The sequence below is a fragment of the Pelodiscus sinensis genome, chromosome 1 (assembly GCF_052426305.1).
Source record: "Pelodiscus sinensis isolate ZL-2025 chromosome 1, ASM5242630v1, whole genome shotgun sequence".
Classification (NCBI taxonomy): domain Eukaryota; kingdom Metazoa; phylum Chordata; order Testudines; family Trionychidae; genus Pelodiscus; species Pelodiscus sinensis.
Genome location: NC_143052.1, coordinates 7606715 through 7632863, shown reverse-complemented (window position 1 = coordinate 7632863; position 26149 = coordinate 7606715). Strand labels below are relative to the sequence as shown.

The 26149-nt window shown below is 41.7% G+C and overlaps 1 protein-coding gene across 1 annotated transcript in view; it reads left to right on the top strand.

Moving 5' to 3' along the window:
• The window catches only part of EXOC4 (exocyst complex component 4), a 637711-nt gene that overhangs the window by 31449 nt on the left and 580113 nt on the right, over positions 1–26149 (top strand). The window contains exon 3 of the mRNA XM_075925646.2: positions 3105–3299. Coding sequence (XP_075781761.2) covers positions 3105–3299 — 195 coding nt within the window. The remainder of the gene's footprint in view (positions 1–3104; positions 3300–26149) is intronic.

Here is a 26149-nt window from a genome sequence, read left to right as displayed (position 1 = left end):
TTCATCTAGCCCTTGGCACAGAGACTTACCATGGGCTGGAAGCCCTGACCTCAGTACTCCCCCACCTCTTCTCCCCACGAGTCCAGAGTTGAAAGCGCTGCCTCAGCGGCATGTCCCTGCAGCCCTTCGATGCAGGTGTGATCAGGGAAGCTCTGCATCCTGCCCCCAGTGGTGGCTGTGCAGCTCCCATTGGCTTGGAACTGCAGCCAGTGGGAGCTGTGGGGGCGATGAGTGTGGGCAGCGTGCACTGTGCAGAGGGGCTGGATGTGACGGCTGCTTCTGGGAGCAGAGTGGAGCCAGGGTGGGCAGGCAGGAAGCCTACCTTAGCCCTGCTGTGTCACCAGCTGGGAGTCACCTGAGGTAAGCACTGCCTGTTTGTAGCCTCCCCCCACACCCACTCCTGCATCCCAACTTCCTGATGCAGGTCACAACCCCCTCCTAAACCCCCCACCTATACCACAACCCTGAGACCCTACCCATACCTGAACTCCCTCCTGGATCCTGCACCCCAATCCCCTGTTCCATCCTGGGGCTCATTGCAGAGTCCACACCCCCAGCCAGAGCCTGCAACCCGCTCTCACAACACAGCCTTTTGGCCTCAGCTCTTTCCTGCATTCTAAACTCCCCACCCAAAGGCCCACCCCAGAGCTCTCACTTCCTCCCACACTTCAACCCTCTGTCCCAGCCTGGAGCTCCATCTTGCAGCTTGAATCCCTTATTTCTGGTTCCACCTCAGAACCTAGGAGAAGCCACGAACCTCTGAGTGTTAATGTGTCCCTCTCCCCTCCCTTCTGGGGCTGTGTGTGGCCTCAGACTGATTTTTTTTTTTTTTTTTTGTCTGTAGGTCAGTGGTCCCTGGTAGAAAAAGGGTTCCCTACCCTGTTGAAGGGCCTTCCAGTCACTCTAACTTGAAAATAAATCCAGGGGCCTCTGCATTTGTAATTCAGTGATGTTAGAGTTCTTCCTTAGAAGGTCTTGGGCCCTAAATATTCATAGCTTATTGACACCAGATAAATGGTGGAAATACCATGAGAGAACTGCTGTTAACTCTTTACTGATTTTTTAAGACCCTTCAATGATTATCCATTTATGCAACAAGAAAAATTGGGTTGTGCTGACCAAATCCCAGACGCTTAGAATAGTTGGCAGACTTAAAAAGGGTTAGAGCGGTAGTTCTCACTTCTAACTCAAGTGCAGAGCTACCCTTGATTCCTGCTATTAGGAATGTGAGAGAGAAGCAAGAACTTTTTTGAGTCAGCAAGAGATGGCTTGAGATTTTAAAACAAAGTGAATGGCTTTGTACTGTTTTTTTTTTTTTTTTTTTTTTTTCCTGAGTGTTCAAATGTCAAGATGTGTAATATAGATACTAAGCTAAGTTTTATCCTAAGTGCAATCCGTTTTGACGTTCTTTTCGACATCTCGTTAGACTAACTCCATCTCTTGCAAACAAACGGGTTTTGCCTAATGTGAGTGGGGTTCCAGAGGGGCCATATTGAGATGGCTCAGTCAGGGCAAACTGCAATGTCCCCCCAAACTGGAGATTATTTCTAATACTTAAGATTTACCAATACAGCAACAAAACAGGGTCTACAATACCTTACAGAAGCCAGAAGTACAGTTGCTTTAAAGTAACCCAGCCTTGGGCGCCCACCTGGATAGCCAAGTCAAATAAGATGAAGATGACTGAAAATCTTGTTCATCAAAAAAAAAGCTTGGCGAGTCCCACATTACCCATCAAGTGAATGATTACTTCAGCTCTTACTCAAGCGCAGGCTTGCAGCCAATACTTACTAACTAAACTAAAATTTATTAAAAAAGGAACAAAGAGGATTGGTTAAAAAAATCATTAGACTTACAGATGAGAATGAAGATCTTAGGTCCGTGCCTAGTAGAGATGGTGTGCTTCTAAGTTGCAAACTGTTCTTTAAGAATAAGCTCCATGGGCCATAATTCAGTGTCCAATATCCAGGTGACTCAGTCTGGTGACCTGTCTTGGGTGAGACTCACTTCCCCTGATGAAGCATAAGCAGATCTGTGGTAACAGAATCAGGAGCCAAGAGCTTTTCATAGATCTCTGACAGCAGGGATTCCTGGGGTGCAGCATGATCGTTTAAAAGGAGATTCACCTATTTACTAGGTATACACAGGTAACTAGTTACATTCATCAGCATAAGGAAATTCTCCATTCAGCAGTTCATAGACAGTTGACTACAAAGTTCAAAGTCAAATATAAAAAATGAAATTATTACACCCTAGTTTCATCTGTTAAAACTCCCTTTTGATCTCTGAATCAGTGGATACAATAACTGAAAGGAACCATCTATTTACAGGGATAACATGTAACAAGATGTAAGTAAACACATACAATCAGTATTACCTATAATTTGCTATCAGTAGAGGTTTGTGTTTCAATTCTGTGTAACATGTCTGTGTTAGCTGTTTCTAAGCAATAGCCCTAATTGCCATTTTTATACTTTTCTAATAGGTCTTTAAAGATTGAATTTAGATCATTTAGCCTGTTAATTCTTAATCCTTCCTGGCTTAATGTCACACCCAAGCTACTGATTTAACAGTGTACTATGTAGTCGGCTTTCATGATAGCTAGGAACAGTGATTAGAAAGGAGGAGAAAAGAAAGGTGCCATGGGAATTTAATAGGCAGACAGAAATGTTTACAGAGGAACAACACGGTAGCTATTTATTTACTTAAACTAAACAATCTGCTTCCTGTTTCATGTCTAAATGCTGAATAAATGTTGGAAACAGCTGCAAGTAACTATTGAATCGTGGTGTTAAGATGAACATGTGTGGAATCTCATTCCCGCTACTCCAGTAAAACATACACTTGTAGCACAAATTTGAACACCCAACACCAGCTTCACTTAGTTCCCCCTATAGTTGCTGCTGTTAGATGGGTTGATTACATGATTTCCCTGGGCCAGAGGGGGAAAAATAGGCTGGCTTTTAAAAATGTGGGTTGGGTTATTGTCAGTTGACACTCCTATTAAAACAAGTGACTTAGGGGGAAGTGCTGACCACATGGGAGACTCCAAAAAAAAAAAAAAGGCATTTGACTGACCACCTCTTCAACATGTTGCCTTGTAGGTGAAGGAGAATCTCCTGTCATGCAAGATGCTACTGCACTGCAAGCGAGATGAGCTACGCAAGTTGTGGATAGAAGGAATTGAGCACAAGCATGTCCTGAATTTGCTGGACGAGATTGAGAACATCAAGCAAGTGCCCCAGAAACTGGAACAGAGCATGGCCAGCAAGCACTACCTCAGTGCAACTGACATGTTGGTAAGATGTTGTACCTAACATAGATGGTTGTCTGTACACTAGTCAGCCAATTGAGCTCACAAGTGAACAGATCTTTCTCTGTGTCCACTGCTTGCCCTTCTCCTGCACTGTTGTTCTTTTACCCTACTCTGTCACTCAGTCTGTGCTTTATCTCCAGCCTGTCAATCTCTTTGGCTTCTTTACTGCCCATAGCCTTTTCTGATACGGACTTGGGGACTCTAGTCTCCCTTCCTCCCCTTGTCTCCTGTCCATGCTTTCTGTTTTTGAAGTTACCTTCTTCTTTGCATTTCACTTGCCTTATTTCCTTCCCTCTGTCGCCATGCCTCTTGCTGTGCTGGGTTTTCTACTCCATACATGGTATAGGGTTCTTATTCCCAATCCCATTGATGACTTCCTCCATTGTAAGATCCTTCTCTCAGCTTCATCTGTTCCCTTTCCCTTTCCCTTTCATCTCCTCCTTGACTGCCTCTTTTGCTACCATCCCAGTCAACTGTACTCTACTTTTCACTCTTTTTTTTTAAACTACCTTCCCAGTTACCTGTCTCTGCCTCCTTCCCTTGCTGAGATTTTGCAAGTTTGTTTAGAAAAAACAAAATTGACTTGTGCCATGAATCATTTCCTTCTTCCATCTCCCATTCTTGCTCGCTCATTACTCTTTCTTCAGCTGGCAGCCTCCCTGCTTTCTCTTTCACCTCGGAGGGGAGAGGCTTCTTGATGGACAACTCAAATCTTTTTTTTAATTATTATTTCCCACTAATTCCTCTGCCTGTGCCCTTGCTCCTATTTTCTCCCGTTTCCTGTAATCCTCTGCACTTTCCCCATCCCTCTTATTTAAGTGTTGTGTGTCTCTCTCTCTTTTGCTCTCAGGGATCATTTCCATCTGCATTTCAAGCACACTTTTCATCCTCTGTCATGAGGAAGCCCCCCTTTAACCATACCCTCTTCTCCAATTGCTATCCTATTTCTCTCCTTTCTTCTTTCCAGAAACCTAGTGCCTGGTATCCAGAGTTCATCATCAATCTAGATGGCATCTCTTGCCAAATCCTTTCTTTACCAATGACACTAACCTTCTGGAGCGGGTGGGAATTTTCTCTGTTCATATTATTCTTGATTTCTGCACAGAATTATGTTTTCTGAAATTTTCCCCTTCACCTCCCTCCTTCGATATCATTGTCAACTCTGTTATCTTTACTATCTCCCAGGTTCACAACCTTAATGTTACCTTTGGCTTTTTCCTGCCTTGTAATACTATCACTTCTCAAATCTTGTGGCTTCTTCCTTTTCAGTATTGTTTGTCCTTTCTGCACTTTTCTTTTCTGCCAAAACTCAACCTGAGATCTGATTCCTTCTTTCTCTCTCACCTCTCATAACATTTATTTACAGGCTTACTGTCACTCTTTTCTAAGGGTATGTCTACACTTTCCCCCTAGCTTGAACTAGGGAGGCAAATGAAGCATACCGAAGTTACTAATGAAGCATGGGATTTAAATATCCTGCATTTGATTAGCATATTTGCAGCTGGTCGCCATTTTAAAATGCCAGTAGCCCGAATTAACTCGTCACGTGCAATGAGGAGTAACAGTTAATTTGAGGGAAGGATTTTGGATTGGACTACCGCGTCTACATGCGGCGAGAAAATGCTGGTAGCCCGAATTTAAAAAAAAAAGGCGACCAGCCGTGAATATGCTAATCAAGAGCGGGATATTTAAGTCCCACGCTTCATTAGCAACTTTGAACTAGGGAGGCAAATGAAGCATACCAAACTAGGGGGCAAGTGCAGACATACCCTAATTCAAGCTCCTCATGTTAGTCTTGAATGACATACATTATCCTTCCTCCCACATATGATTCCATTTTGTTTTCTCCATCTTTCCTCCATCATGCTCCTTCCCATCATTGCCTGGCTGTTTTCTTCAACTTGCTGCACACTTGCCTTCATGCCTTGTTTCATGCTACCCTCTACAGCTTGCTGGTCAGGGATTCTTTCTCCTTCCTCATTTAAAAAGCTGTTCTTCCTGGAACTCTTTTTCAGCTGTGTTCTCATCATCCTCTTTTTTTTTTCCCCTTATTTGAACTATTGTCTCTTGTCTACCTTATGTAAGTTATTTGGGGGCAGGTAATGAATTTAACAGGTAGTTCTGTTTGGTAAAGTGCTATGGACATTTCTGGTACTCCATGAACTATTAAGCCTGTTAGAATTCTTGGAAGATATTAATAGAGCCATGACTAGAAGAGCAGGGATTACTTAATTTTTGAGTTTTTTTGGGGGGGAGGGGGAGGTCAAAGTCCTTGATAGAGGGAATGTGTTACTTGGAGTGAGAGGTATTCTTACATTCTGCAACACTAGCTGAGAAATTGGAATCAAAAGGCAGTATTGAGTGAAGAAAGAGTTAATGGTAGAGATCTTGTGCATTAGCATAAGGACCGTTGACTCATTTCTAAACCGTTGGCTTTTCCTTTTTCTGTTACACTTCATCCAGTTAAACCTGTTGGAACTAGTGTGTTGCTCTTGAACGAAAGGTAGCATAGAAGGCCAGACCCTGCCTTAGTTCTGCTTTGTGATAATGGTGTTCTTTCAGAAAAGAAGAGTCCCATTTCCACCCTGTACCAAGTTCTGATCCTATTGCTATAGGAAATGAAAGAGCCATGCATTGTCTTCAAAGCGCTTTGCAAATATTGATTAATCTTTCCATTCCTCTGAGTTTCTATCACCCCAGCTTCATAGCTGGGAAAACAAAGTTGCCCTAATTGAGTCTTGCACAAGGCCATAAGTGAAGCTAGTGTTACTGCCTGTTTGTTGCCTAGGCTGCTAGACAGTAACATCTTGGTTCTTTGCCGGCAGTTATCTGCTGTAATAGATGTGTTCGAAGGAGTTGAGCTTGTAAACCAAAAAATACAGAGAAAGCTATAGTGAAGACGGTCATCACCTATTAATTCTTTCATCTGCACTTTCAATTCCCATTTCAAGACAAGTGCGGCTATTGCATGTAAACACAATAACTTACCTGCATCCTGCCTGTCTTAATAGACAAAAATTGGTGAGGGCTCATTGGCTTTTGCCATCTCTTAATTCTTCCTGTTTGTCAGTGTGATGTTATAATCAGGTGCTGGCTGAAGGATAATACCTTTCTGTCTTTATATAATCTTAATATTGTATAAAATAATTATTAAACTGTCAGGGATGCAGAATGTTTATAGATACGCTTGTCCTTTTGTTTCCCTCCTCAAGGTAAACAGCTGCTGTTGGTTTTATAAAAAGCCCACAGTGATCTGACAAGGCGCTTGTATCCCTTGCATTGAAATTGGAGAGCTGATTAATATTGTTGCCTGTAGCTTTGTGATATGTACAGTCTAAATTAGACCTTTGCAGCCTTTGTGTTGGGTTGATGCAAGCACATTAATGGCATAATTTCTGGTTGCTGCGTCGCATTTCTGCAGTCTGCTCTTTGTATTCCACTCACATTAATTGAAGTAATTTTGCCAGTGAAGCGTGTTTCAAACCCTGCATTTAAATTGAAATTTTAATTCCCTTATTGTTTAGAAAAGATGGCTGAAGATGCCTTGTTACAGGTTTCATTATCACTCAAAACACTCCAGGCTGCTGGTTCTAATGTACAATGACTGATTAATTTTGAGAATTATTAATATACAAATGGCAGCTTTTTTCCCAATGGAATGAACAAGATGCAAAGGTATTTTGTGACAGCTCATATTGGCACGAAGTTGGATTTTTTTTTTAAATGTACATTTTATCTAACTGTTTATATCTGTCTAAAGTTGTGCTGAGAACTTGGACCATTGCTTGTGCAACTTGTATGACATAGCTTCCCCCCAAAAAATTCATTGCAGAGAAGTACTGCAGGCTAAGGCAGAGAGGAGAATTTGGGGGATCTGTACTAACTGCCAGTCACATACGCCACAAGTAAAATAACTTGTGTCAAACCTCCTTCTGAGTGTGAAACTTTACCTAATTTATTTTTTAAATGGTGAATATGCACTGAAGTCCCATTGGAGGCCCTTAATTATTTTGGTCTCCTTTTTATGTGCACACTTTAAAGAATCAGTAGCAGTATAATTGGAGAAAGGATACACGTATTAAGGATAATAATAATCATGATAAGCAACACCATTTATTCTTGGGTAATAATTGGGCTTATGTCCACTAGCGATTGACATGAGTGCTTGCGGAGGACTGACATCCCCTTCAGTGGAGGGCAATTCTTCACACGCTGTACTGTGTATTGATGCCCAGGAGCATAGGGAAAACAGCACTGATATAAGCCAGGTATTGGGAGGAGGAGGAAAGCACTGGGACTCCAACAAGAATCCTGGAAGGAAAGGCTGTGATACTAGCTGACAGGGTGGCTGCAAAAAAGAGCCAGGCTGGCGGGGTGTGTGAGAGAGAGACACAGGACAGACTGGGACAGGAACAGTCTGGAAGGAAGAACACAGTAAAAGAGGCAGTTAGAGGCAAAAAGACATGGCTTAAAACTTGCAATTCAGATCCTACCGAGGGAAGTAGGAGCATACACTACAGCTTTGTGTAAAAGCTTTGAGTAAAAGTGAAGTCAGCCTGGGTTTAAAAAAGAATTAGAAAAGTTCATGGAGGACAGGTCCATCAGTGGCTAGTAGTCAAGAAGCTTAGGAATGCAACCTCATGCCCTGGGTGTCCCTAAGCCTCTGACTGCCACAAGCCAGGACTGGATGACAGAGCCTGGATCACTCAAAAGTTGTCCTGTTGATTTCCTCTAAAGCACCTGCTAATGGCCACTGTCAGAACACCAGATACTAGGCTACGTGGTCAAAACCAATATGGCCATTCTTACATTCTTGTGTTTGAGGGAAGCAGGAGCAGAGCTATCGTGCGAATAGTGTATGTTCCTCTGTAGATCTTGGAATAGAACCAAGGATTAACGAGTTGAGCATTTCTCTGCTGCCAACAAACACCTGAGAAACAGCGTAGCAAAGTGTGCAGCTCAGCCTCTTCTTGTCAGTCCCTATAGAGCAGTGTTTTCCCAATTGGTGCTCCATGGAAAGTAAGGTTCTGTGAGAACTCTGCACTGCCCCGTCCCCTGTTAAAGAAACAGAGCCTTTTTGCTCGACAAACCCCCTGGCAATCCTAGGGGTTCCTTGATATTCTTCAAAAGTGACGAGGAGTCCTGTGGCACCTTATAGACTAACTGAAGTGTAGGAGCATAAGCTTTCGTGGGCAAAGACCCACTTCGTCAGATCCTACCGAGGGAAGTAGGAGCGTACACTACAGCGTGGGTCTTTGCCCACGAAAGCTTATGCTCCTACACTTCAGTTAGTCTATAAGGTGCCACAGGACTCCTCGTCACTTTTGCAGATTCAGACTAACACGGCTCCCCCTCTGATACTTGATATTCTTGCAAGCTGAAAAGGGTTCCGTGGCCAAATAAAATTGGGAAACACTGCTTTAGAGGGCGATAGCCAACTATCGCTGCCGGTTACTCTGTTAGCTCAAGTGTTCGAAAGGGCTGTGTTGTAAAGGTTCCAGCCCTGAAGATGACCCCTGTTGGCTAGCAATGTGATGGCAGCAGATGGAATTTGTTTTTTCAGTATTTTTTTAAATCTGGTGACTTTTGTGTACTAAAGAAGAAGAAACTGTGTAATTTAAATATTTTATCAAAGTTAAAGCCACAAGGGGACCAAATTAAAGTTGCACAGGCAGCCAACCTGGAGTCTGGCATTTCCTAACTTTGAGTGCCTGAATTTGCAGCCTTACCATCCTTTTAACAGAGTTTTTTGTGTTAAATATTTATAGAGGTAGGTTTGATATTGATGCAACACATTTAATCCACAGGGATGCCAAAATACGTGATGAACTGTATACTTACACACTTGCTTTTCCCCCCCGGCACTAGGCACGGTTACCGCTATGGTGGAATGTACCAGCTGTTTAATAAAGCACACTAATGTTACATAATTAGGCTAGCAGCGAGGATGGATTTCTTTTCAGCATTCTGCTGTACTCGGAATGCTGTAAACCACTCCACTGTGCTCTTTGGGAGTTTGTTTTATTATTCTATCTCCTTATATGGCCTCCATCACCGGTATCTTAGTACCTCATGATCATAAATGAATTTATCTTTATAGCACCCATGGGAAGTAGGGAAAACTATTTGTCTCTGGTTTTCAGATGAGACAGAGAGAGAGGCTAAGTGAATTGCCCCAGGGCGCAGAGTCTGTGGTAGAGTGGGGAGCTGGATTCACATCACCTGGACTCACATGTCTGAGTGCATAACCCATGAGACTACCTTCTCTATCTATTCTGTGGAAGTTGTGCCCAAGGGACGAGAAGTTGTGGGTGGAGTAGAAACTAGATTATTTCCTTATCACACTGGGTCAAGAAATTTGCCAACCCTCCTAGCTTTTTGCTACCTTTTTTTCCTTCAGATATTAAGTGCTCCTGTTTAGGTATCCTTGTGCCAGCAAGAGAAATACATTGTTCTTCCTTTCTGAGGTGAATAATAACATCCAAGATTTCCCTTGAGAGCCAGACCTACTTCCCGAAGCCAGGTCGCATTGTTGCCAACTTCAGTTTAGTGTCTAGAATTGAGCTTGTGGAAATTACCATTAGCTGTTGCATTTGATTAAAATCATTCAGCTTCAGGTGATTCATTCAGAAGAGGAGCCTAGTTTGCAGTTAAATTAGGTCGTTTTTGATTGTGCATATGCATGTTGAGTTCACTGTCAGCCTCCGTGATATTTGAATCCAAGCTGGGCTCTAGACTCCGGTCCTCCCTTTTTGCGTAATGTATTTATTTATTGGGCAGGCCACTTTGCTTAGTGCTGTGCAACTCAACTGCTGCCCCGAGGTGTTTACAAGCCAAACTAGACAAAGCAGTTTCAATACCCGTAAAACTGTGCAATGAAAATATAGGCAGCCCTACAGGAAATGAGAGACTTGTTCATGTACAAATGAAGGAAAGTGAAGAGATGAGTGTAAGGACAATGAAATAATCAGCTGGGAGCCGTGTTCTGGACACCACATGTCTAGAAAGATGTTGATAAATTGGGGAAGGTCCAGAGAAGACCAACAAAAAAGATTAAAGGTCTAGAAAGCCCAACCTATGAGGGAAGAGTGAAAGAGCTGGGTTTGTTTAGTTTGGAAAAGAGAAAACTGAGAGAACATAAAAGCTTTCAAGTACCCAAAAGATTATTACAAAGAGGAGGGAGAAAAATTATTCTATCTAATCTCTGATGATAGGACAAGAAGCATTGGGCTTTAATTGCAGCCTAGGGGAGGTTTAGATTGGACATTAGGAAAATCTTCCTAACTGCCAGGCTAGTTAAGAACTTGAATAAATTGCTTCTGGAGGTTGTGGAATCTTCATCAGTAGAGATATTTAAGAGCAGGTTAGATAAATACCTCTTCGGGATGGTTTAGATGGTGCTGGGTCTTGCCATGAGGTTGGGGACTGGACTTGATGATGCCTTAAGGTCCCTTCCAGGTGTAGTATTCAGTAATTCTGTGAGAGATTTGAGAGGGAGGTACAGGAGGAGTAAAAAAAGTGATTTAGAGGGGAGAAGGAAGGAATGAAGGGTTGGAGAATTTTATGTGAGGATGAGGAACTTGGATGCAAGATGGGGAGATAGTGAAGGCTTTTGTATAATTAATGTGTTTTTCTGGGGAGGAGAGAAGACATTTTTCTGCTCTTTTTGCACTCTCGTGGTGGAGGTGCACTACTGGATTGCCATTTAACCATCTCCTACCTCACGTTAGTAGCATACACTGACAGATAGGGTGGGAAGTAGTACGTTCCAAGTTAATGTTGGATATCTGTAATCCTAGATGGAAACTAAAGTAGTTAAGTAGCACTATCCTGCCAGAACATGGCTGCCCTGAGCAAAAGCTCAGGGTACTTACAAACTGTCAGCTTAGAAATCCTATGTAGGAAACAAACATTTGTTGGAATTAATATAAGACATAATTAAAATTGGATAACATTCAACTCATTGGTTACTATTGATATACTTTGTTGACCATCTGCATGTCTCTCATCTTGGGCAGTGAAAATCAGGAAAGGTAGTTTTTCATTGTTTTCATCAGTTTTATTTTCTGCATCTTCCTTCTGCAGTGTTTCACTTTGTAACACGTCAGCAGAATTTATTTGTTTTTAAAACAAATGTTTTTACTTGAGTTAAAAAAAAATAGTCTGTTGGTCCTAGTTTTTATAGAAGATTCTTTTTTTTAAAAAAACAACCAGACCGTGGGCTATATTTAAATGTTTTCCCCTTAAACTCCAACAATAGTATTTGCATCATTTTTGGGGGAGGCTGTTCCATGATACTCTAACACATCTCTCGGTTGGGAAGTTGCCTTGATTAAATAGCCAGAAATCTGTTTTAAAAAAAGGAAAATGTGAAATTTATATCCCAGTGGTTTTTAGTTCATGTTGGTGGACACTCTGATGTAAGCATTAAGTCAAACAAGCAAACAAAATCCCTGCTGGCTCTGTTTGTTAAAACAACTCATTCATGATCATTTTACTCATTGGCATTGCTGATTATTTCTGTCATTGGTGATAGCTGTATGATTTAACTGGGGAGAGAAAGGAAACAGGTCTTTTATTTTATTGTAGCTAACATTGCTGAGAGCATGTTCTAGCAAGTAGTACATGAATATGGAAGTAATGAGCTCTTATTCATATTTATTATGTTCTGTTAACATCATTTCTAGGCACTCTAGTGGTGGAATAGAACCTCACGGGGCCAAGTGCTATAGCAACACAGAGCAAATAGTCTCTGCCCCAAGTTGCTTACAATTACAGTATACGTCTGTGCCTAGTTCTGCTGCTGGTTTACCAGGCAAAGCACTTATCATGCTGTGCCTCAGTCACCCTGTATGCAAAATGGGTATATGATTAATTCTAAGATGTTGTTTGCATTTTCTTTACCTCAGGAGGCATTATAAGACTTCAGTTATTACATTTGAGGGGTGCTTTATGTTCCTAACTGAAGGCATTCAGACTCAGTAGTAAGTGTTGGAATGGAGCTGGAAAGAAGTTAGGTTTTTGTATTTCTTTTAATTCAATTTTTTGATCATGTTTCAATTTTTTTAATTTGCTGTGATAGATTTAGAGTTATTTGAAAGTAGAAATTCATAAGTAGAATGTTTCTTTTCCTTTGTAACATCTTATCTTTTTTCCCCTTAATGTACTATCAATAACTACATCTTATTCCTTTTATCCTGTGAATTCCATTATCTGAGGAGTCTGTTGCATTAAACTGTTAGTGCCTAATTTTGCCTCATTTGCATTGACACATGCTTGACCTCAGCCCCTTCACTCTCTTAGTTAATGCACCAACAAGCTCTGATATCTCTCTGGAGTATTATCATGTGCCTGTTAGCTCAACTAATAACAACCGTTCATTTAAGCTGATGAAGGTTTATTAAATAAAAAACATGCAGTAATAAAGGTGGAAAGGAGGTAGCTCGTATCCTGTTTTTACTTGGGCGCCTGCTGAGTCTACATGATAGCTACTGGATTTCCTATGGAAATGGGGGCACCAGTACAGTCACAATCAATTTTTTGCTTTGGAAATGAGCATTTCTGAACACTTTATTCAATCTCCACTGATTATAATGTTGACACAGTGTTTAAAAAAAAAAAGAAGTCTTAATCTGCCCTGTCCATTTAATGGTACATTCCTTCTCAAACAGCAGATCGCATTGTGGTTCACATTTCCATCCTTTCAACATAAAGGATTCATACCCTACCGTAAAGGTCTTGGAGCAAGAAGCTTTAGTTTACCAAGGAAAATATTAATGATGGCTTCCTTTTCAGTTGATCAAGAGAAAAATTTCTATCCAGCACCATCCATTATATAATTGAATTAAGATCTTTCTTTTGCCATTGGAACCTCTGGTAGTTTTTATTAAACTGACTTACCAAGGCTGTTTTGCAACACTATTAACTACTTCAATTTCTTTTAAAGTGCCGTTGTAATTTTTTTCAGTAATCACTGCTTTTTCAAAATTATTTCTCTTTAATTCTGAATCTCACAATCATAATTCTGACCCTAATAAATAATGGAACACGTATTAAGAGAGAAATCACTCAAGATCTAGGGGATAATGGAAAAACACAAAGCATACATTTTGCCAGACACACTTGATGGCATATTAAAAATAAAACAGCCAAATTAGTGTAAGAACCCTAAATGTTCCATATAATCTCTATGGATAATAATTCCATGCTCCAAAAATGGGAATATTGCAGTAGGGATATATTATTGATCACCTGATCAGGACAGTGATAGTGACAATGAAATTCTATCAAAATAAAAAAACTCAATAACAGTGGGGGATTTCAACAATACCCATATAGACTGAGTACACATCCCCTCAGGATGGGATGCAAAGATAAAATATCTTGATACCTTAAATGACTGCTGCTTGGAGCAACTGGTTCTGGAACCCACAAGGGGACAAGCTATTCTTGATTTAGTGCTAAGTAGATCACAGGATCTGGTTCAAGAGGTAAATATAACTGGACCGCTTGGAAATAGTGACCATAATGTAATAAAATTTAACATCCCGGTGGTGGGAAAAACACCTCAGCAGCCCAACACTATACCGTTTAATTTTACAAAGGGGAACCTCACAAAAATGAGGAAGATAAACATACAATTAAAAGGTACAGGGACAAAAGCAACATCTCTGCAAGCTGTGTGGAAACTTTTCAAAGAGATCATAATAGAGGCCCAACTTAAATGTATACCCCAAATTAAAAAACACAGCAAGAGACCCAAAAGAGTGCCACCGTGACTGACCAACCAAGTAAAAGAAGCAATAACGGATAAAAAGACATCTTTTAAAAAGTGGAAATCAAATCCTAGTGAAGAAAATAGAAAGGAGCATAAACTTTGTCAAATTAAGTGTAAAAATATAATAAGAAAAGCAAAAAAGGAGTTTGAAGAGAAGCTAGCAAAAAACTCACAGTAATAGCAAAACGTTTAAGTACATCAGTAGCAGGAAGCCAGCTAAACAACCAGCGGGGCCCTTGGACGATTGACATGCTAAAGGAGCACTCGAAGATGAAGTCATTGCAGAGAAGCTAAATAAATTCTTTGCTTCTCTTCATGGCTGAGGATATTGGGGAGATTCCCAAACCTGAGCCATTCTTTTTAGATGACAAATCTGAGGAATTGTCCCAGATTGAGGTGTCATTAGAGGAGGCTGTCGAACAAATTGATAAACTTAACAGTAACAAGTCACCGGGACCAGATGGCATTCACCTAAGAGCTCTGAGAAAACTCAAATGGAAATTGCGGAACTATTAACTGTGGTTTGTAACCTATCCTTTAAATCGGCTTCCGTACCTAATGACTGGAAGATAGCTAACATGACACCAAACTGCTCAAGATAGTTAAGACCAAAGCAGACTGTGAAGAGCGTCAAAATATCTCACCAAACTAAGTGGTTGGGCAACAAAATGGCAAATGAAACTTTACATTTATCAATATTAAGTAATGCACACAGGAAAAACTAATCCCAACTATACATATAACATAATGGGGTCTAATTTAGCTACAACTACTCGAGAGAGCTCTTGGAGTCATTGTGGATAGTTCTCTGAAAACATCCACTCAGTGTGCAGCGGCAGTCAAAAAAGCAAATAGAATGTCATTAAAAAAGGGATAGAGAATAAGGCAGAAAATATCTTATTGCCTCTATATAAAACAATGGTATTCCCACATCTTGAATACGGCATACAGATGTGGTCATCACATCTGAAAAAAAATCTCTTGGCATTGGAAAAGGTTCAGAAAAGGGCAACAGAAATGATTAGGGGTTTGGAACGGGTCCCATGTGAAGAAAGATTAAAAAGACTGGGACTTTTCAGCTTAGAAAAGAGGAAACTAAGGGGGGATATGATAGAGGTCTATAAAATCATGACTGTGTGGAAAAAGTGAATAAGAAAAAGTTATTTACCTATACTCACAATATAAGAACTAGGGGTCACCAAATGAAATTAATAGGCAGCAGGTTTAAAACAAACAGAAGGAAGTTTTTCTTCTCTCAGTGCACAGTCAACCTGTGGAACTCCTTGCCATAGGATGTGGTGAAATCTAGAACTTTAACAGGGTTCAAAAAGAGCTAAATAGCCATTGATGGACCTAACCTCCATGAATCTATTAGCCAGGATGGGTAGGAATGGTGTCCCTAACACCTGTTTCTCCGGAGGTGGGTGACGGGAGAGTGGGATCATGTGAGGATTACCTATTGTGTTCCCTCCTTCTGGGGTATTTTGGTATTGGCCACTGTCAGCAGATAGGATACTGGGCTGGTAGTGCCGTTGGTCTGACCCAGTATGGTTGTTCTTAAAGGAATGGAAATGCACCATTATTAGTTTTATGCAGTACGTAGGATCTGCAGACATGAACCAGAATCCCATTATGCCAGGGGCTGTACAAACTCAAAATAAAAGTTGGTCCCTGCTCCAAGGAGGCTTACTAGTTAAGTAATTAGGAAAATATATTAGTTGGAGATAGCATGGCAACTGAGAGTTTTAAGGATGGGGTTTAAAGGAGGATAAAGTATTATTTTTGTAATCCATTTACGGGGAGCTCCTCTCAAGCATGACTGACTTTGTGGTGGGGGAAAGCGCTAAGGTGCTTGTTTGGAAATGTGATACGTAGATGACAGAGGCTGGCATTACTGGCCCTTTGGAAGTGAGAGTTGACGTTTCAGTACTGAGCAGGGGGACCAACGGAATTGCTGGGTGTGACGTAGTGGGGGTACCTGGCTGGTTTCTATGCTGCTGGCTCTGGGGTAACCCCCACTGGCTGCCGTGGGTACCACGACCCAGCAAAACAGGATGAGTCACTATGCAAACCAGTATGGCCAGACACCCCCCATGGAGAGGAACAAAGGAAGGTGGAGGCTGCCCTGGCTGAGGGGCAGGGCTGGAAGAGGGTGAGTTAGTTGCTGTCTGAGAGCATGGAGGAGACAGCCTAGGGAAAGGGGCTGGAGTTTAGGGGCCCAGTCTCCCCCATCTCAAGGGGGCCTGAGGCAGCCTAGCCCAGCTCTGTGACCAGACTACATCTGTGCTGTACTGTATCCTGGAGAGGCAATAAACTTCCTCTATTCCACCGGCTGGTGCAGTCTGTTTGTGCCATTTCGGGGTGCAGGAGACGGGGGACCCCAACGCGCCGTCACACTGGGCCACTGGGCAAGGTGAGTGTCGGGGGAGACTCTGTGCTTGCGCAAGGGTTGGGGCCTCAGGCGGAAGAGGTGCCTTCAGCACTGCCCAAAGCCTGCTGCAACGTGCCCCTCTCCCCAGCCAGCCCCCAGAGCTGCCCAGAGTGTTCTGCGCAGTGCTCCAGCTGTGATTTAAAGGGCTAGGGCTTGGTCCGCCACCATTCCTGTGGTAGTGGTGGCTGGGAACCCTGGGCCCTGTTCCATTGCTGGGTCCTGGGGCAGTTGCACCCTTTGTTCCTCCTCCTCCCCCTTGGTCGGTAGGCCTGATACCGAGTGAGAGATGACAGATAGGATAGGCCGTGAAGGGCCTTGCGAATCAAGACAGGCAGTTTGTGTTGGATGTAGTAGAGAAGGGGTGGGGACAGCTATAACACATTTGAATTTTAGTGAAATATTCAATGTATCTGGGATGAATTTGACCTAGTCTGACTCCACTAAAATCAGTCTAGTTACCAGTGGATAAGCTTGGCACAGTACTGCATGAAATCTTGCCCTCAAATAGGCTTGGATAGAAACTGTGCCCTGTAGAATGGAAGCGTTTTGCTAAACTGCCCATAAACAAAGTTATGTGAAATTTTCTCATTTGGGGGAAAAAGCTCTGGTTACCTATTGTGTCACAGAACACCTTTATTTTTCTCTAAATAGCCTATTGGTGAAATTTACAAGTGAGAACCAAATTGAAAGGAGTTGAAAATGCCATTTACAACAGAGAAATGGGACAAAGAAGGAGTTACAGTGATTAGAAATATGGGCTGGAAATACCTGCAAATCAACTTGGGAAGCTACAAACTAATAGACATGAGAGATAATTATTATTTTTAAATAGCATAATAACATGAGGTCCCATGTGTGATCGGTGCCCCATTTTGCTAGTTACTATATAGACAAGTAAGCGATGATCTCTGCTCTGAAGCGCTTACAATCTACAAAGCACATTCAGACACCTCTTAGTGAATGCTAAGATTGAATCAGGACACAGCCCATCAAATTTAAACCAGAAAAGTATGGGAATAACAAGTTGAGGGAAAAGTATGCATTCCGTGTCACTTTCAGTGTCTACAACAGTGTTGGCAGTACACTCCATAAGACCAGGTCTATTCTAGACCTTGGAAGTTTGTTTAAGGTACGCAACTCCAGTTGGAGTCAAAATACCTTAAGCCAAGCTTAGAGCTATCTCTACAGTGGGAAGTCGATCAGAGCAAACATTCCTCGCTACTGTGAAAAGTACCAGTGTCAACTGGGGGCAGGCACCCTCAGTGTTCAATTTATCAGGTCTTGACTAGACCTGCTAAATCAAATGCCAGATCAAATGCCAGAAGATTGATCCCTGGCGCCTAAGTATAGACATTGCCTAAGGCTTTCATGTCCACATCCAAAAGACACAGCAGAGTATTATGCATTCCTTCTTCCTGAAACTGGTACTCCAGTGCAAAACGTTAGCATTATTTTTGACTGTGGTATCAACAAATCAGTATGTCTGACTGTCACACATTCCTTATGTTTGGGAAGTTATTCTTCGTTGGCATTGTGAAGGTTGTCATTAATCTTTTGTACTAGAGTACAAGTGAACAGGATGGTAATAGTTCCACAGAGCAGGAAAGCAGTAGTTCCTCTCTCTGTCTCTGGACATTAGCATCTTGGTGCATCCAGTCTTGGGCTTGTCATGACAGAAGGACATTGTTGAATAGCAAAGAGTTTAATAGGAACTCTCATGATCTGGGATTGAGGAAAGATTTGAAAGGGATCAATTTGTGAAGCTGGAGTAATGGCTTGTGAGGGACACAGACTTTAAAATGTTATTAAAATTAAGGCAGAAAAACAGTGTAGGAATGGGGAGGAGGAGGTACATGTGAGTACTAACAGAAGAATAAGAAAGGAAAAACTTACATTGAATGTTAAGACCTCACCAGAAGGATGTTTTGCTTAATATTCCCCAAATGGGAGTGGAGATGGTCCCATCTTTGAGGACATTTTAAAACTAGAAATATTATATCATAAGCAGTCCTGCAGTAGCAGGGTGCCTAGAACACGTAGCCTGTAGTGCTCTTGATAGAAATCGGTAGGTCCTAAAACCTGTTCCTTAATTCTCAGGAGATAGAACAGTGTAGTGTAATGGTCTTTTATAGTTTTAACTCCTTAAAAACTGAGCTGCCCACCTTCCTCAATTTTCTTAACCACGAGGCATGCTCCTTCTCACTGGTGTGTCATGTGTTGGTCATTGCCTGTCTTTGTAGGGGTGGCTGCATTTCAGTGGTGCAACCTGGATAGAAAGCTCTCTGGAAGCCTTTGATGAAAGGTGCTGTGTAAATGCAAAGTATTATTTACTTCTAGATCAGCGCAGCATGTTAGCAATCCATCCACTTTGTTTCCCCGTTTTCATTAAACTGCTGTTTTAACATTGTCTGCTTGAATCAGGATGAAGGTATTTCATTCTCCCTTCTTCTACAAGCCTGAGCATTGCCTCCTGTTGTAGGTTTATGTTCCAGTTATTTCGGTCATTAGTCTTGATTCATTCCTTTCCCTTTTTGTTAGTGTGTGACAATTGCCATTAGTTTTTCTTGCAGGATGACTTTAGCTGTTGCCCGGGATTTGAGGGGTGTATATACCCCACTATGTGATAAAGCTAATTGCAACCATATTAAGTGTACTTAGCCACTATGCACTAATGAAATAGAACATCTTGTAATTAAGGGTTAATTCAGAGACGGAAGCAAGGTCATAACTACTAGCAGTTTTGCTGATCAGCATGGGAGGAGGGAAGAAAAAAGTAAATAACGTAGAATGGAAGCTGTTGGTGTACAGTCTTGAGTTAGATGCCTCTTTTATATTAAAAGTTTATTGCAGCTTAGGAAAAATGATTAAGTAGGTCTCATTATGACCTGTGTGTTATAAAAGGTTTAAATAACAGAGTGCACTCTGGGGAGTTATCCTTGGAGAAATGTTTCCCCCTGATATCTTTATTCCCTGACAGGGAGCTATTTAGCTAGCACTAACCTGTTGTTGTTGTTGTTCAGTACTATTTCAGAAGACAGGTAATGTTCTAAACCTTATGCTTAAGTTTGTGTGCGCTTAAATCTAACGAATTGCATTGTTTGACAAAAGCATGCTCAATGCATTTAATCTTTTATCAGACACAATCGCTGAGTTCCTGTTAATTTACTCCTGACACCACCTGGAGTGAAATAGTTAGGTTGGTACTCTGGGGGCTCTAACAACCCCAGATAATAGAGCCATTTCTGAAATATTCCCGTGGGTAAGATCTTCATTAGTACTGAATCTTTTATAACTTCTCATTTCAGCTCTTATCTTGCTAATACTTACCAGGTCAGTTTTTGGAAACATTTATTTTCAAACCAGTGTGTAATACATTTCTGGTGTTTCTCACCCCTTCAGGAATGACCCATCAATGAGGGGAGGAGGGAGGGAGAAAGAGGGGGGGGCTGAGTTCCACCTCTTAGGATAAGAAATATGCCACAACATCCCACGGGAACTAGTGTAAATAATAGAAAACTACTGCCTGTTCCCTCTTGCTTTTACTGTTATCCTGTTCTGTGTCTGTCCCAATGCTGAGCATCACCTCATTTCTCCTCTTTCTTACTTGTCCACCTCCCTCCGTATGCCTTCCTGAGGTAAAATCTATTCCATTCAGGAGCTGATTGCACTGGGGATAGATGAAGCAGCATTCAAGCAAACATCCAGTGACTTTTCCAACCTTAACCTCCTATTTTTATCCTATCCTCCATTCAGCATAGTCCTGTAGTTAGGTGTCCATGAGTATTACGCACAGCATGAAAATGCACCCAGTTTTTGGGTCCATTCACTAGGTAGGAAGAGCTTGAGATGAGAATCTCTTATCTAGTATGGGGCTACTTAGACATGTAAAGTTATTGCACATGCTTATGTGCTTTGCTCAATGAGGGCCCTCATCATTAAGCCACTTCCCATATTTTCCTTAATTTTGGTCTGATTGCAAAAATCTCAGTAGCGAGAGACTAGCTGGGCTCATCCACCTTTTCTTGTTGACTTTGCCAAGCATTATAGGTTAGGTTGAAAGCTGGGTCTGGATTGACTTCAGGCGCGCTGTGCCAATTTGGATCTGGCCATACACGTTTGAACCTTCTATTAGTCACTTTACTTTCCTGTCTCCTATGAAATTGAATTTCTTGTGTTTTTTTTTAAATCAGTTCTCTTCCTTTTAAATATCAGCATTGTGTCTATTCATACTAGTGTGCAGTTAAAATCATCTAGGTTGCTGATATTTATTTTCCATGTTGTCCAGGTGTTGGGCTGTCTTTTTTCCAATGTCATGTGTTGTTGTTTGTGGCTTGCTTTTTGCCTCTTGTGAGCGATCAAATTTTTGTGCTGTTACCTCTCCAGTAATCTTCCCTCATATTTTCTTATGTAGCAGTTGCTTTTTGTGATGGTGTACCAAGTGGCCTCTGAACTGTGAATAGACATGTCTCAAATATAAACTCAGTGTTCAGTCTCTAGTCCCATTCTGACCTTCCATTATTGATATTTCTGCTTGCCCAAACTAGCATCTAATGGACAGAGAGGTTCCAGTCCCTGGAGGTTTGAGAATCTGGGCTTTGGGGACTGTCCATCACTCCTATAAGATGGAAGATGAATTTTTTGTCCTCTAACAATGCTTTTCAAACTTGTAAGGCTGAGTACCTTTTTCCAAATAATGTTATCTACCATTTGAGGTAGGCAGAGGTGATGCTTTGTATGGGGGCATGTGGGGTCAGGTGCCTCTCCCCAGATTTCTGCTTTCAGTCTAGCAACGGTTTAGAATCGTAGGGTTGCAAGAGACCTCAGGATGCCATCGAGTCCAATCCACTGCCCAAAGTAGGGCCAACCCCAATTAAATCATCCAAGCCAGGTCTTTATCAAGCGGGGACTTAAAAACCTCTAGCGATGGAGATTCCATCACCTCCCTAGGTTACCCATTCCAGTGCTTCTCCACCATCCTAGGGAAATAGTTTTTCTTAATATCCAACCTAGACCTCCCCCACTGCAACTTAAGACCGTTGCTCCTCGTTCTGCCATCTGTCATTACTGAGAGCAGCCTCTCACCATCCTCTTTGGAACCTGCCTTTAGGTGGTTGAAAGCTGTTACCATACCCCCTTCACCGTTCTGTAGACTAAACAAGCCCATTTTGTTACCCAGTCACACCATTTTGAGACCCCTTTGTAAATCTTCGCAGTCTGCTTTGGATTTAACTATATTGAGTGATTTTTTTTTTCTATTATCTTCAAATTTTGCCACCCCACTGTTTACCCCTTTTTCCAGATCACTTTTGAACCATCTTTTTGTAGTACAGATCCTTCGGGAACACAACTATTTGCCCCTCTTTCTGATAGCTGGTAGTTTATTCCTTCTTCTTGTTTCCCATCTTTTAATCAGCTACTGATCTCTGAGAGGGCCTTTCCTTTTATCCCATTACTCCTTGGTTTGCTTAAGAGCCTTTGGTGAGAGATCTTGTCAAAGGCTTTCTAAAACTCCACGTTCAGTAGATACACTGGATCATGTTTGTCCACATGTTTTTTGATCCTCCCCCCCTTTGCTCCTACATGTACGACTTCGTATGTGGCCATATTAAAATGCTGTTGTGTGTGCCCTGATCACCAGACTGTCTGGATTGCCTCGTAACAGTGACCTAGCTTCTTCCTTATTTACCACCAGTTTTTGGGTCCTCTGCAAACTTTATTAATAATGATTTTGTTTTCTTCCAGGTCATTGATAAAATTGTTAAATAGTGTAGAGCCAAGGACCAATATCGGAGAGTTCCCAGTAGGAAAAAAATTATCTGCTTGATGATGATTCCCTGTTAACTGATGGTTCTCAAAAGATATTTAACTACTTTTTAATTGATTTTTGAGTTGGTTTTGTATTGGTCTAGTTTCTTACTCCCAATCTGGCATTCTAACAACATTTGAGGGGCAAGCTAGGATCTATAACTTCATTGGCTTTGGAGTGCTAACGGGAGTAAATGCTGCTTTGTGAGCAAAGAAAGGGGATTTGACTTTGCAGCCACACAGAAAAGACAGACTTTAGGAGACACTGGTTTTTGCATAAGCAGCAAGGAGTCCTGTGGCACCTTATAGACTAACTGAAGTGTTGGAGCATAAGCTTTCGTGGGCAAAGACCCACTTCGTCAGATGTATGTAGTGGAAATTTTGAGAGGCAGGTATAAATATGCAGGCCAGAATCAGGCTGGAGATGACAAGGTGGATCCAATCAGGGAGGATGAGGCCCATGTCTAGTAGCTGATGGGGAGGTGTGAATTCCAAAAGAGGAGAAGCTGCTTTTGTAGTTAGCAAGCTATTCACAGTCTTTGTTTAATCCTGAGTTGATTGTGTCAAACTTGAAGATGAACTGTAGCTTAGCAGTTTCTTTTTGAAGTCTGGTCCTGAAGTTTTTTTTTGCTGCAGGATGGCTACCTTTAGATCTGCAATTGTGTGTCCAGGGAGATTGAAGTGTTCCCCTACAGGTTTTTGTATGTTGCCATTCCTAATATCTGATCTGTGTCGATTGATTCTTTTACGTAGGGACTGTCCAGTTTGGCCGATGTATATAGCAGTGGGGCATTGTTGGCACATGATGGCATATATTACGTTAGTAGATGTGCAGGAGAATGAACCAGTGACAGTATGGCTGATCTGGTTAGGTCCTGTAATGGTGTTGCTGGTGTATATATGTGGGCAGAGTTGGCACCGAGGTTTGTTGCATGGATTGGTTCCTGAGTTCGATTTGTTATGGTGCGGTGTGTAGTTGCTGTTGAGAATATGCTTCAGGTCAGCGGGTTGTCTTTGGGCAAGGACTGGCCTGTCTCCCAAGGCCTGTGAAAGCGAGGGATCATTGTTCAGGATGGGTCGTAGATCACTAATGATGCGTTGGAGAGGTTTTAGTTGAGGACTGTAGGTGATGGCCAGTGGTGTTTTGTTGGTTTCTTTCTTGGGCTTGTCCCGTAGCAGGAGGCATAAGGTTTTTGCATAGGGTTTATTCCAACTCCCACTGCAGTCAACAGGAATCTTTACGTTGACATAAGTGGAGCTGAATCAGACCCTTATTTCTTTTTGTGGCCAAAACTGTTCTTTAAATAAAATCTTTCCCCTTTAGCCTCTTGTGTCTTGGCAATCAGCAATAAATAGGGTTTTACTGGAGTGTGGTAGTGGCTAGTTAAAAGGCTCAGAGCCTACCTGTATAATATTGCACCGTCGCTGTATTGTTTACCTCTAGAATTCCATCACTGTGAAAGTGGCATTATCAAGGGCATAACTCTTCAGCATGTCTAACTGCAAATATGAAATGTCTCAAGTGCCATTTAAAAAAAAAAAAAAAAGCTGTACTTTTCACCAAAGGAAAAAAGCAAATTTAGATGGAATTTTTTTAACAATACAGTAAATGATCGACTCCTGTACTTGTTTTCCTAAAGCTTGGCTTGAGAGTTTTCTGTTAATACAATAGTTTAGTTTCGTACATGGCCAGACTTCTTTTTTTTAAAAAAAAAAAAAGAGAGAGAAGAAAACAAAGGAGAGCACTCAGGCATTTGAGTGAGAAATAGTATCAGCTTTCTAAGTGCCTCTTACCTCACTGCCTCCCACTAGCCTCCCATTTCAAAGTCCTTTTCCCAGCTCTGTTTGTTTATTTAGATCCTCCTGTATTTGTTCCTGATCTGGTGAAATGCTGAGTGTTTGCTGGGCAGTACTGAATACCCCCCAGCTTTTATTGTCGTAGGATATTAAGGACTCAACACCTCAAAAGATCAAGCTCTTCGGGCAGATAGTCACCACACACCATTATCTGCCCTTACTTCTATTAACATATGTTCACCTCTTGTCCACAGTGCCTTTTACCGACAGAGGCCACAGGCCCTTTCCCAGCACTGATCAGCAGAGGAGCGTGTCTCATCCAGTCCTTCATGGCCAAGGGATAATGGCCACAATATATACTGCCTCAAGTGGCTGTTTGCTGATAAAAATGGAAGATTCTAGGATGTTTACAAAGATTTAGCTGCTTGCCCCCTCCCCTCTAAAAGTAGAATTTTAATATTTTATTTTTTGATGTTGCATGCATTGTCACAGTGCCTGGGCGTCTGTAGAGTTCAACAGAAATACAGGCATAAGTTCTGCTAAACAGGCCAAGCAAAACCGAGCAGTGCCAAGGACAACCATCCACTGATGAAGTCCCCTAGCCTCTGGCTGCAGAAACCAAGAATTGAGGAACTACTTGGATAAGGGAATATGCTCCAGAGGCTATGAAACCTCGTCTCTTAGCCATGAGAGGAAACACGTTTCACAGTTATGGACTTCTTGGGGAAGCGGAGAAGTCTAGTTTCTTCTGTTTAATAGAGAAGTTTATGTAAAAGACCTTGAAGGCTACTTCAGGGTATTTCTGGATTTTGGGTTAAGTCAATTAGTACATATTTGGCCCATGAGTTGCCTTTATCTGTTCATATTTATTAAGGGTTAGGACCTGAGCTTGTCTACCTGCTTACTAAATCTCCATGCTTTTCATTTTTAATATCTAGCTGACAGGTGCATTGTTAGAATTTAAACTAAGTCTGAAGCAAATGTCTTCATTTATTTTTACTAACATGATCCTAGATAATTAAAAGAGATTTTAAAAAATTCAGTCTGCTTCCATTTATGCTGTCTTGAATGAGCATGTCTTTTTACTTGGATAATAAATCTCTGGAATAAGTCTCACTTTTGTTGCTAGTCACTTCCGGGTATTTAGTGCTGTGGTGTTTAGATTTCATACACTACAAAAGGGATGAGGTAGCTAGATTCAGAACAGCTGCAGAAATATCTTAGATGTTTGTAAAAGCATGGCTTTGTACACTATAAATCCTGGGCCAAATGTGAATTGACAGGATCTCCTGGTTTGCCATTCCCCAAGTTTTGTGGTCAAATTAATTTTCAGGGCACAGCTGGATGCTTGTGAAGGATCTCATTCTAGTGCCCAGCAGACATTAGCTGGTCACTCTTGAAATACATTGGCAGTTTTGTGGAAGAAGTTTGCCCAGAGCCTACATGCATTGTGCCAGCTCAAGCCACTGCCTGTCGCTTGAATAGTCTCAAAATTAGAGAGAACCTTGTTTCATGCTGAAAGTGTTTATTAATTAACTTTAAAACGTGAACCTCTTAGCTCTTGATAGCTCTGAATACTTTGCTCACTTCTCACCAGGCAGTCGGCGATTCCTATGTAAATCGCAATTCGATGGTTTAAAAGTTAGAATAGGAGTCTGGGAGATAAAGGACTCCAGACTTCCATTTTCTGCTGTGCTACTGCACTGCCTCACAGCTATACTTGGGTAAGTGACTCTAACGTCTTCATGCCCATTGCCTCTATCTGTAAATGGGAATGGTGTGACTATTCTGGGAAGCTTGGGGAGCTTTCATTGTGTATATGGATGTGAGACTGTCTGTCTGGCTAGGGTGACTAATCGTCCCGTTTTTACCAGGACAGTCCCTTATTTAAGGCTTCTCCCAGCATCCTGACTTCTTTTTGTTTTTGTTTTCAACGGGCACATTGTCCTGTATTTCTCTTGCGGTGGGTGGAGGAGCCGCCAGCATTCAGGTCTTCAGCCTCTGAAGTCCCGAGCATTGGCAG